Source organism: Westerdykella ornata (genome assembly GCF_010094085.1).
Source record: "Westerdykella ornata strain CBS 379.55 unplaced genomic scaffold EI97scaffold_6, whole genome shotgun sequence".
Classification (NCBI taxonomy): domain Eukaryota; kingdom Fungi; phylum Ascomycota; class Dothideomycetes; order Pleosporales; family Sporormiaceae; genus Westerdykella; species Westerdykella ornata.
The window spans coordinates 443,730-455,789 of record NW_022986856.1 but is presented as its reverse complement, the minus strand read 5'-3'; the positions used below and the strand labels follow the sequence as shown (position 1 = coordinate 455,789).

The 12,060-nt window shown below is 54.7% G+C and overlaps 3 protein-coding genes across 3 annotated transcripts; 1 reads left to right on the top strand and 2 right to left on the bottom strand.

The window, feature by feature from the left end:
* Positions 1–4,070: 4,070 nt before the first annotated feature.
* EI97DRAFT_431943 (arsenical-resistance protein ACR3) lies at positions 4,071–5,525 on the bottom strand. Its single transcript, XM_033798056.1, has 3 exons — positions 5,356–5,525; positions 5,097–5,276; positions 4,071–4,987 (listed from the first exon to the last, which is right to left on the bottom strand). Exons 1-3 carry the CDS (start codon positions 5,477–5,479, stop codon positions 4,104–4,106), a joined length of 1,188 nt encoding a protein of 395 aa, XP_033655407.1. The 5' UTR covers positions 5,480–5,525; the 3' UTR covers positions 4,071–4,103.
* Positions 5,526–6,212: 687 nt separating this feature from the next.
* On the bottom strand, positions 6,213–7,884 carry EI97DRAFT_374012 (uncharacterized protein; the record flags this gene model as incomplete). The annotated part of the gene is made up of 2 exons (XM_033795429.1): positions 6,213–7,573; positions 7,641–7,884. The coding sequence occupies 2 exons, from the start codon at positions 7,882–7,884 to the stop codon at positions 6,213–6,215; spliced, it is 1,605 nt and encodes a 534-aa protein (XP_033655406.1).
* Positions 7,885–9,961: 2,077 nt separating this feature from the next.
* EI97DRAFT_431939 (acyl-CoA dehydrogenase NM domain-like protein) lies at positions 9,962–11,800 on the top strand. The gene is made up of 4 exons (XM_033798055.1): positions 9,962–10,264; positions 10,335–10,756; positions 10,809–11,235; positions 11,289–11,800. The coding sequence occupies exons 1-4, from the start codon at positions 10,167–10,169 to the stop codon at positions 11,653–11,655; spliced, it is 1,314 nt and encodes a 437-aa protein (XP_033655405.1). The 5' UTR covers positions 9,962–10,166; the 3' UTR covers positions 11,656–11,800.
* The last annotated feature ends 260 nt before the right edge of the window (positions 11,801–12,060 follow it).

Genomic DNA, 12,060 nt, shown 5'->3' with positions numbered 1-12,060 from the left:
GTAATTTGCGGTCGAGGCAGGTACGGCAACTCTGCAAAGGTCAGTCGAGAGGGCTTGGGCAGCGTGGAATTGCTGGCGAGCGAGAAGGGGTCGAGGGTCGCACGGAAAAGCGGGGACGCAGCTGTACGCACCCATTCGAGGCCATGGTGACCATCTGAGCTGCGGATTGGGCCGTTCTGCTTTTCATAAGACGCGTGCGGAGCGGGAAGACGGAATTCGACGTTCCAGTACAGGCGATGGGAAGGCAGAAGTGTAGCTATCTGTCGAGGCCAGCGGTCATGGGACGTCAGGGTACCCACACCTCACCCTCAGCGGGAGTTGGTCGTCCGGGCGTCGCAGCGAGCGGTAGGTTGGACCAGGCGGGAAGCAGGCGATGGGCAATATTCTGTTGGGTACTGAGGGAGAAGCGCGCACGACGGAAGGCCGAGGGGTGTGGGAGAGGAGCGGACGGGGAGAGTGGTGGTTGCCGGAGAGCAGGGCGGGAGAGGATGAAGGGGGGCGCCCGGAGGTTTTATGATGGACACGGCCACGGGTGCTGGAGCTGGGGCTGGCGCGCATTCAGCAAGCTAAAAAAGCGACTGGGGTGTGCTTCCACGACAGCGGCTTGAGACTTCAGGGAGCAGCCAGGACGGGCCAGGATAGCCAGGATAGTCAGGACCTGCGGGGCGGGAGTCGTGAGCGTGAGGGTGGGATGAGAGAGCATTGATCCATCCATCCATGCTGTGCCAGGCTGTAGCACGAGGCCCGGTGTGTCCAACAAGGAGCATCATCATCCAAGGGCCTCCTCCAAGGACACACACACACCCACACCGACAGGAAGGCGGGCGGGAACCATCGCATTAACGGGCGTGCTATTAATTCCTGCCGCTGCGATTCGGAGCACCTCCAAAACCGGGCCTTGGCTTACCGACCCGCCGGGTTTGGGTCGCCCGCCTGCACCAGCAGCGTGGTCCACGAGGTGACGAGCCGCCCAGCCAAGCCCCCCTCGCCGTCCCCTCTCTCCCACTGCTGCTGTACTGCGTACTTGTACGTAACTCCGTACCGTGTACACAGTACTCCGTAATGCCCGCCCCTTCCTAACTGCAGTCTACTACTTACTACCTGAATCCCCATGAGATGCGCTGCTCGCTCATGGCAGTGGCAGTCACAGCGCTGCCTTTGATGCGCCCCGGAGCCGAGCTGCTGACAGGACGTTCCCTCGGTGAAGGGCCCAGTGTGGAAATGACAAAGGTCAGCCAGCTTACCTCTGTCTTGCACATCTCTCTGCGCCCATCATTCCGCAGCCGACCTGCCACACTCATTAACTCGCCTCGGAGTGGTTATGGCAAAAAGTCCGGCTGCTTGGATACACCACAACGCCCAGTGCAAGACCAAACCTCCCTGCCCGCCTATCGTCGCCCTTGGCCATGATATTCCCGCTGCCGCCGCGTCCCCTCCAAAACGACCCCGTGCAACGACGACAATGAGTCCGGTGCGACCCAGAAGTCCCCCTCATCCCCCAGTTTTGTTGGAGGCTGTCTCCCCTTCTTCGCACTTTTTTTCCCACGTAGGTACGGAGCAGTCAACGCAGTGTTTCTCTATGCGAGAAGGGTGACCCGGGTGTTTGGTAAGAATTCGGTATCGGCGACATGAGTCGCGACTCGCGAGTAGCGCAGACACGCCGTCGACCACGAGCCGGCCTGGGTCCAGGGGGAAAGGATTGGCCAGTCCAGCTGCAAAGCCTCCCTCGTCGCTTGCATGCGAGGAAGAGCTGGGGTGCATGACGACGGCGGCCGGCGCAAACCCCAAAATGTTTCGTCCAACGAGCCACTCTTCGCTCTTCCATTCGCGCAAGCCCCGCAACGAACTCCCTTCCTCCAATCCCTCCAGCCCACCCGTATCGAACAGATGGGGACCTTCAGCTTCAGCCCGGCAGCGTCCTTCTCCCTGGAGAGGAGATGGAACACCTGAGCATCATCACAGCGCCCGGCGGAGTCAGTCTCTTCTGTTTTCCAACAGAGCGGTGCCCCAGCGGATACCCAGCCGAACCGAGCTCCGCTAGGCTGGAGCTAGTTGCCGTCTGTCCCCATCCGGGCACTGCTAAGGGGATTTCTTGTTGCCGGCTTTGCCTGTCCAGAGTCCATCCTGTTGGAAGAAGGCAGACAAGGCAGGCTGCTCCATAGTACATCTATCGCGAGGTAGCACAATGTTAGTACCGAAGGTGCATGCCAGGCGCGACCAGTTCCCGGGAAACTGTCTGTCTGCACACTTCCAGACGGGAACATGGCATATAGCGTGTGATGTTGCGCAAATAGTTTCTCCATGCCTGACTCCTTCGTGGGTGGTGTCGCAGGCTGGCTGTGGACTTTCCCCCGCCAAGGCGTGCTGTGATTGGTACGAGGCCGTATTTGGGCTGGCATTGAATCCAACCTTCCGCTCCTGGAAAACGCGCCGTGTAGCAGACCAGTCGCCGTCGATGTGGCTCGTGTTTTCTTCGCTCCATGCATCGTTGCCCTGAAGGGATCGTCCCCCTTAGTTTTGGCAATCACCGCGGCCAGGCTGGGAGCCGTCGAGGCAGGTATGCTGCCTACCTCCTACCTACCTATGCGATTATTGCGAGACGACACGGGGTGGTGCTGGTCGACAGCGAGAAGTGCGGGGCCATTATTAATTCTTGGGGAACAAGGCGTCGAATCGCGCTGCAAGGCAAGCAGAGTTGCCCATGATTCACAATTTGAGGTGAAACACGGTCCCTCGCTAAGACCAGACAGCCTGTGCCCCGGCCGGACCAAACTGTCGGAGAGGGCTGGAACCGCTGGGTTGGAAATGCTGAGTCGGCCCGTCTGCAAAAAGCGTCTTCCCCCCATGACAAGACATAGCTGTTTTCCCTCTCTTGCGAAGCTGCCTCTTGACTCTTGCGGCGGCTGGAAATAATGCCCTCACAAGCGCATGACTGAGACCATCTTGCGACTCTTGTCCCTCAGACGTCTGTCCTGCAAAGGGTGGATGCGGGTCGGCGAGTGTTAGGGCGCTTGAACAAACCAGCTCTGGGCTGTGACAATCGAGTCCTGCGAGGGGGATCGGTGATGCGGACGGAGCAACTTGTCTTTGAAGGTGCCGTAAGCAGAGTTGGACGCGTCGTACGCTTTCAGGCTTCGCCGTTCTTGTCACTTGTCGTGTGTAGGCACCCTGTTCTTAGCGAATGCCATATAGCCCAAGGGTCGTGGTGAATGAAACAAAGGGAGAAGGGGGGTGAAGGAACGATGGAAAGCTGACGTCTCGGGGAAACGTTGAGGGGTTGAGAGATCCATGGATTGCGGCACAGTCGTGATGCAACCGAATTTTCCCAATTTGGTCGACAATGGAAGGAAGTCGCAGCGCTTCGTAGCTTCCCAATAGGGCTTCTTCTGAGCACGTGATGAGGTCTGCTGACTAAGGATGCTCGTGTGGCTGGGCATCTTCAACTTCCAATATCTACTGTACTTGCAGACGGCGACCCATGTTCCATGCTCTTTGATCCCTTTCCACTTTGCAAGGCGAATGCTGATGGATCCTCTGCATCTCGTGAGAGCGTGAAACTGGTTAACGAGTCCACAGGTGACACGAGGCCCCAATAATGGAGCGCTAAAAGTTGAACGGTTTCCTGTGGGGACTTTATCCTGTCAGCATCGAAAGCGAGCAATAGAGCGAGATTGACCACGGGGACTGGCGGTGTGAACATATACGTGGACAACCGTGATAGAACCACCAGCTATCTATCCGACCAGCGTCCTGATTTCTGGTGGCCCATCAATCTAGTGCCGCAAATTCGGTCGAAACCTCCAACGGCCCCCCACGCCATTCCCGCGATCCCACCATGTCCCGTTCCGACAGGTTGGGCCGCCGCCGCATGGCAGACTCCTTCAACACCAAGCTTTGCTTGCCCTCACCGATGACCGATCAGCCGCAACATGTCCAGGTGCGCCTCGATTTCGATATCCCATCTGCTTCCAGATATACTACAGTCATGAGCACACCCTCCTACGGATCCATGCAGTGTGTAGAAGCATGTTGATGTAGATTGCTTCTATCTCGTGGATTCATGTCCATGTCGCTCAGATCTATGACAATCATAACTCGCAAGCTCAGCCCTTCCACGCCCACCTCCTCTGCACGTATCTCAATACATACACGAGAGCCACTAGAACCGGTACCTCGATCAGCGGACCTACAGTACTCGCCAAAGCCTGCCCACTACCAGCACCGTAAACGGCGACCACGACCGCGATTGCCAGCTCGAAATTGTTACTAGCCGCGGTAAAACTCTGCGTACAGCTGACCCGATAGCCGTAACCCATCTTCCAGCAGAACCAAACGGTACTTGTGAAGATGACGAGGAAATACACCAACAACGGCGCGCAGACCCGCAACACATCGGTAATCTGCCGAACAACATTGGCCCCCTGGCTTGCGAACAGGACAATAATGGTGTAGAGCAGCCCGATCAAGGACCACGGCGCAATGTACCGGATGAAGTGCTTCTGGTACTTTTCCTCTCCGATAAGGGTCTTCAGTGTCAGTCTTGTGAGGACGGCCGCGCCGAGTGGTATCCCGAGGAAGACTCCTACACTCTGCGCCACCTTCTCGTACGACACGTCCGTCTTCTCCCCATGGCTGACCACCTGGACGTAGAAAACGGCGAATGGCGCAAACAGCACGATCTGTAGGATCGAGTTGAAAGCGACCAGTACCGCGCAGTAGTTGCTGTCTCCCTTGGCCAGCTCGTTCCAGATCAAGACCATGGCAATGCATCTCGCGATTCCCACGAAGATGAGGCCTTCGCGGAGGTCCTGGCGATCCGGGAGGAAAGCCCATGCCAGTGCGACCATGAAGAGCGGCGCTACTATCCAGTTGAGCACGAAGGAGATGAGGATCTGGGTCCAGAGGCCTCGCGATTGGAAAAGGAGGTGGAGGGTTTCGTAGCGGACTTTGCAGAGGATGGGGTACATCATGACTAGCAAGCCGATTGCTGCATTTATATCAGCGTCTGTCGAAATGACCACCGTCCCAACAGTATGAACAAAGGCAGGAGATCCTGTGACGTCGAAAAATTCAATAATGGGCATGATCATACTCACCTATCGGCACACTAACACCAACAAACTCCCCCTTCTGCAACGCCGGCCCAACCGAATCAACCGTATTCCCAAGGATAATCCCAATGGCGATGGCGAGTACTATCCACACCACCAGGAACCGGTCCAGAAACGACAGTCCCCGTAGAGGCGCCACGTAGCCGTCGTCTCCCTCATTGTCACCTATGCGCGATTTAGCCTCAATAGTAGGTATATTTCTCAAGCAACCATGACCACGGAACGTGGAACATAGAAAACTTACCACAGACACCAGCACCCTCTGAACCAGCGACCTCACCTTTTTCAACGTCCCGTCCTTCCCTCAAATCGCCCTTCTCTGCCTCCTCTCCTTCTCTCTTCAGAATGTCCTTCTCAATCGTATCCATTGCTCCTTTGCTCTCCAACGCGGCAATCCGTTTGCAATCCCTCGACACAACATCGCCGAATTGGGCAACTTAAAAACTTGTGGAATGAAGGTTGCGGTGGCGCCTTGACCAATCAGGGGCGCGGAGTGTGTCACTGTGCCAAGACGCTAGACGCATTTCGTGGGACGGGATAGTATCTGTTTCCCAAGGTTGTGCAGCAGTGATTGATGTCTTTCTTTCCTTTCTTTTTGACCTACTGGACATCTCCATGGAGTTTGATTTTGGATTTTATGTCTGGTTCCCGATGCTGGAGCGCCAATCTCGGGACTTGGAGATTAGCATCCGGCCAGTTATAGACCGTCCTGAGCATAGTGGGTGATGGACTTGTAGTGTGTGTAGAGATTTGATGTTTTGATTAGTCTGTATTCGCCATATAGTAAGTTTTACCATTTTGTTGGAAAATAGTCCAGTTGGGGGACAGAGGTAACGGTACGTCTATGTACAATAAGGGTATCAATGTTTTGTCCGTCGATTCTGGTCTCCGTCTCCCTTCCAATCTTCATCTCCCTTCCAATTCATACGGAATTTCCTCCTTCCCAGCGGCGACTCGCCAATTCATTCCAATGTCCTCGCGTACTCTTTCTAATCGTTCTTTCATTTATCCACCCAATCCCGATCACAAATGCAAAATATTCCGAAAGAAAAAGCAAAGAAGAAAAAGGACACATTACCGCACGGATATCAAAATGTCTTTTCACGTCACAACCGTAACCGTCGTCCTATACCTCCCCACACTCCTCACAGCCCCATACTCAGGCGGCTCCTCCTCCACTCCCCCTCCTCCCCCCACACTCGGCGGCAGCCCCAAACTCATCGCCCTCATGAATACCTCCTCCTCCACCATCTCCTCCCCGACCCTCTCCTCCGCCGCCCGAACCCTCGCATTCGCCATCCCCTCATCGCTGCCCTCGGCGCATATCTGCACCGGCACCCGGAGACTCATCGTCGAGCTGCCCACGATGGCCGAGGAGCCGGGCGTGGACAAGGAGAGTTGCAGGCTGAGGACGTAGACGCGGGAAACGAGACAGCTGTGGAAGGTAGGGAGGAAATTTTTGTTCAGTGGGAGGGCGATGGGGACGAGGATGGCGGCTGTGTAGAAGATTCCTCCCTTGTAGTCTTGCGCGGGGGTGGGGATGTTGCAGGCCGAGAGCGAGGTGTGGGAGAGGCTTGAGCGATCCGAGAGGCACGAGTCCCGGCGGGGGAAGGGGTTGGGATTTGAGTCGGAGGAGTGCTTTGTCCATTTGGCGGATGCGATGCAGAGAGTCGAGAGGGGGAGGGTCGTTTGGTAGACCCCTTGCGCTACGTCGTATGCCAGGGCAGAACGTATGGGAAAGTCCTTTCGGGGTGCTGACGCGTAGTACGTCGTTACTTTGATTTTGCTCTTCACGGAGCCGAGGGATGGTGGGTCGTGGGATTCGTCGGCGGGATCGAAACGTAAGAAGAGTTTGGCCATGGTGGTGATGCGGCAGTTGTTCGTTGAGCGTGCGCCGGGGATGACGAGGGGTTTCGGTTGAGCGCTTTCGGCGGTCAGGGTTCCCAGTTTGCCCTTGAAGAGCCCCTTTTTGATGGATTTTTCGTGGCGCAGGCGGTACTCTGCGTCGTCGTTGCTGACCGTGAGGGGTGGTTGCTCCTCGAAAGCTGGCTTGACGCGGACCTTCTTCGTTTTCTCCACCAGCAAGGGGAACGATTTCCCTTCTTGGAGTATGCGCACCCGGATCATGTAGACGACCTTGGTCATCTCCGGCGCGAGGTCGTCCAACAGCGTTGTGCCGAATCCAGCGACGTCCGGATCGCCCATGCTTGGCGGGAGCATCAAGTGGTTGTGGCGGACGGCGTCGCTTGACACGTTGTGCGAACATGCCTTGGGGAGCAGCTGAGCTGGAACCGTGAAAGTGAATGGGAAGACGTATTTCTTGTTTGCGAGCAGCTTCCGCGGGTAAGGGAATTCGGTGTTTTCGATGGGTTGCTTCTGCGTTAGGAATCGATGAGTGGCCTCTGTGCGACCGGTGATGGATGGTGTGGGAGTTGCTCTATCGACGTAGACTTGAATTGTACCTGGTGTGAATGTGAGCTCACGCGACACGACACGATAGAGCGAGTGCAGGAGGAGATGCTAACATACCTACGAAGGCAATCTCAATATCTTCGAAGGGGGTATCATGGGGCGCTACTACGGAAACCGTCCCTTTGATGGTGTCCATGGTGGAGTAGCTGGTAACCCATTTCCCGTGCACTCCATGGCTGCCACCGAGCTCAATCTCAATCGCAGGCTTTCCGCAGGATGCTAGGGTCCGCATCTTGGTTTCAATTTGGTTCCCAATTGTTTGCGACTGCACATCTGCTAGTGCGCAGGAGCGCGCCGTCATCGTAAATAATAAGGTAGGTCCACCTTTGACGTTCCCAGCCGGGCGCTAGCGGGAGACGTCGCCGTTAATAGAAACAAAGACGTTGGGGTTCCGGCCGTTTTAGTGAAGGCCCGAAAGAGCTGGTTCAAATGCGTTCGATAGACGCGTCAAACGTAACACCAAGCGTCTTTTGTCGTCGACGAGATGGAGGAGCGATTTGCATGGCTGGAATCTGGATCCGTCTAGTTTATAAGTGCCTTGTTCCGGACTCTGAGTCACCTGCACGAAAGTTGGAGTGGTCGCGACATGCAGAGATGGTGTAGGGCGTGTGCTGAGAAATGGGCCTTGGCAGGTTGAGGGCGTGGGTTGTCTGACTCCCTGAGTTGGCCAATGAGGCGCGACTTGTGGAGAGGTCTATGGTCTAGGGAACTTGTGTTCCCCAGATAGAGAAGGCCAGATTCTTCGCATGACTATGGACTGTGGAGAAATGGCGTGATTAGTCGGCATGCGGCTGTCATTGTCGCCAGAGTAGAAATAGTAGGATTGTCGTCTGCCATCTTTGCGACGGCCGGGAAAGAAATTGGAGCTGGATGATTTAGTTGGTTTACCACCCATTCTAGGGGTGCCCTCGGCCGCGGTTGGCCTCAGTCATTCAATCGCGAGAAAATGCCTGCTAGAACCTGGGACCTCGTAAAAGTTTTTCATACGGCATCTCCATGCGACATGTACGGTTCTCTGCTGGGAGGTGAATTCTGGCAGCGCCTCACAATACTGACGCAGCTCCTCTTAGCTGGAAAATAAACCTGAACGTAAGGGCCCCTACAATAAATACCTACATAGTATCTCAATGTTCAGTCGACATCCCTTCTCCATCACGAATAGCATAATGGTCCCAAGTCTTCCGCGGCCGGTTCAGCCAATATCTCGTGCAAAAGCTGCATGTTGTGCATGTTGTCTCGCTGGAAGGGCGGAGTATCCTGTGAAGGGCTATCATTACTTGGTAACTTAAGCTGCGACGATGCAAGGTTGTTGCATAGCCGATGTCGCTCTTTTTCCCCGCCCTATCGCTTTGCATCAACGCTTACCGTATACGAATAAACGAAGACCCCCTTCTCTACACCGACCGCAGGCTACCGACGACTCCTTGAGGCTATCCGAAGGATTTTTCATTTCCAATGTCATCATGTCATCATCGAGGTGATTCTCAGGACCACGACGACCATTACAATTACTGATGATCAATTCGCTCCGAATTCCACGCACTGATTGCCCAACTTTGAGAATCCATGGATGCCCTGTGGCCACTCTTCCAGCAGAGGTTCTTCAGGGATCTTCAGCCACCCTTCTATTGCAAGAATCCCAGAGACTTTCCTAATTCCGACATAGATTCCGACAAGAAAGCAATCGTACACTCGCTCACCTCTTTGCTTCGAATTACCTATGCCAACGACGCGCTGCGCATTCCCTACCACTATTTCGCGGCGGGCATTTTTCCCAGAAAGAGTGGTTGACAGAGTACGGTTCTGCATAAAGCGGACTCTGACGGATGTGTACGATTACTTTTGACAATTTATCCAGGCTCTACTCTTACGGCCTGACTTGGTCAAGGAGCTCAAGACAATGCAAGTTGCCCGCGAACCGTTTCTATACGCTACGCATTCCTCCATCCTTGGGGCCGCTGCTGGAATGTGTGATAATGTAACCAAGGAAGCCGCTGAGTATAAAAACTAACTAGTCTATCTGACCACGCGGAGGAAGCCTGTGCAGGCTTCGATAAAATAGGAAAACAAGTGACCGAATAGGACGAGCCTGAGGACATTGAATGGAGAAGTGATTTAGATGGCCAAATGAGCCAATTGTACATGTTCATCTGGCTCAAGAAGGCCACGGCCGCAGTTAGACCAAACAATTGCTCAACGACTCACATACGGGCACTGAATGCACTTCCCCATGCCCGTGAGACTGCGTGCGTCCGATATGATGTCCACCACACTTGTGCACTAGGATAGGGTGTGCGCTGCGTTGGATGACCATGGGATATGACGCTGACATACCCGCACGGGCTTTGATTGATTATCATTGTATGCAGGTGGCTCCTCCGCGATCAACTGATGTTCAAAGTTGCGGATATCTCGAGATTCGCACGTGCGTTGGATCTGATCGGAAAACAGCGGTCCTGATCGAGCCTCGGCTTAACCCACCCTGCACCAGCCGAGCCACGCGACTTCCGACATCATACCTTCTTGCTGGCGAGAACTTCTAAGCTCCACTGCTCTGCTTCAGTTTGTGCGAATTTGGATACCATGGCTACGATTGCTCGAGCTCTGCGACCACTTGCCCGGTCTGCCGCTGTATGTTCCCGCCAGGTGCGACCTGCTTTGGCCAGGTCCGCCCCGCAGCAGTACGTTCACATGTCCTCCACGGCAGAAGGAGGGGACTCTTGCAATTGAATGCTAATAGTGCACCTTCAGAATACGATGCCTCTCAGCGACCGCCCCGCGACGTGAAGCCGACCTCTCTGATATCCCGCCGACACCTATCACGCATCTGTCCGAGACCGAAACGTTGATGGCCGACTCGGTGTCCAAGTTCGCTCAGGAAGCCATTCTCCCAAAGGTTCGCGAAATGGATGAGGCAGAGGAGATGGATCCCACTGTTGTGGAGCAGCTGTTCGAGCAGGGTCTTATGGGCATTGAGATTCCAGAGGATTTTGGTGGCTCTGGCATGAACTTCACCTCTGCCATTATCGCCATTGAGGAGCTGGCGCGTGTCGACCCCAGCGTCAGTGTTATGTGCGATGTTCACAACACCTTGGTCAACACCGCCATTCTGAAGTGGGGCTCTGAGCAACTGAAGAGAAAGTGGTTGCCCAAGCTTGCCACTAACACTGTTGGTCAGTCCGAATGTCCCCAAACCCTATGTATGGATTTTGCCAACGGTCACAGGTTCCTTCTGTCTTTCGGAGCCGGTCTCCGGATCCGATGCCTTTGCTCTGGCCACGAAAGCCACGCGCACTGAGAACGGCTACAAAATCAATGGCAACAAGATGTGGATCACTAACAGCAAGGAGGCGAATTTCTTCATTGTGTTCGCCAACCTAGATCCGAGCAGGAAGTACAAGGGCATCACAGCTTTCATCATCGAGAAGGGAACCCCAGGCTTCTCCATCGCGAAGAAGGAGAAGAAGCTCGGTATCAAGGCCAGCAGCACCTGCGTGCTCAACTTCGATGATGTCGAGATTCCAAAGGAGAACCTTCTTGGAAACGAATTCGAAGGATACAAGTACGCTATTGGTCTCTTGAACGAGGGTCGAATCGGTATTGCCGCGCAGATGACTGGATTGTCCCTGGGTGCCTTTGAGAATGCCGCTGGGTAAGCAGGAATTGACTGTGTTTGGTCTTTCAACCCGTACTGACACAGATCAGCTATGCGTGGAATGACCGCAAGCAGTTCGGCCAACTTATCGGCGAGTTCCAGGGCATGCAGCACCAGATGGCACAGGCTTGGACCGAAATCCAAGCTGCCCGTGCGCTTGTCTATAACGCGGCCCGCAAGAAGGAGGCCGGCGAAGATTTCGTCATGGATGCGGCCATGGCTAAGCTCTACGCTTCGCAGGTTGCTGGCAAGGTCTCTAGCTTGGCTGTTGAGTGGATGGGAGGTATGGGTTTCGTCAGGGAAGGCCTTGCAGAGAAGTACTTCCGTGACAGCAAGATCGGCGCCATCTACGAGGGAACCAGCAACATCCAGTTGACCACTATCGCGAAGCACCTGCAGAAGACGTATACCAAGTAAAAGTCGAGCGTTGTTTGTACCATAGCATATGCACTATCTGGAGTTCTTTGGGATCCAGGCGTATCCTGCATTGACGTTTGTTGCGCTTGCTTGTACTTGTATAGGTGCAAATTTTGAGAAAGGCTATTGGCTGCTCATTCCGTACACAGCCACGGTTAGTGAGGCACAGCCACGATCACATCCCTCTTCCATGCATTGAACTCCAAATGCCTTGACCGCCCTTTTCAAATTACCCAGGTTCACGCTGTACTTGTATTAGCAGTGTATGTCAGCATAAATTTCAAGAGTCGAGCGACCTCAGATCTTCCACACTGCAGCACCAGGCTAGAGGCTGTACTGGGCTCGCGAGAAATATCATCCTCCTGGGCTTCTGCAAATACCAGAACTTGTTTCGATTTTGGGTTC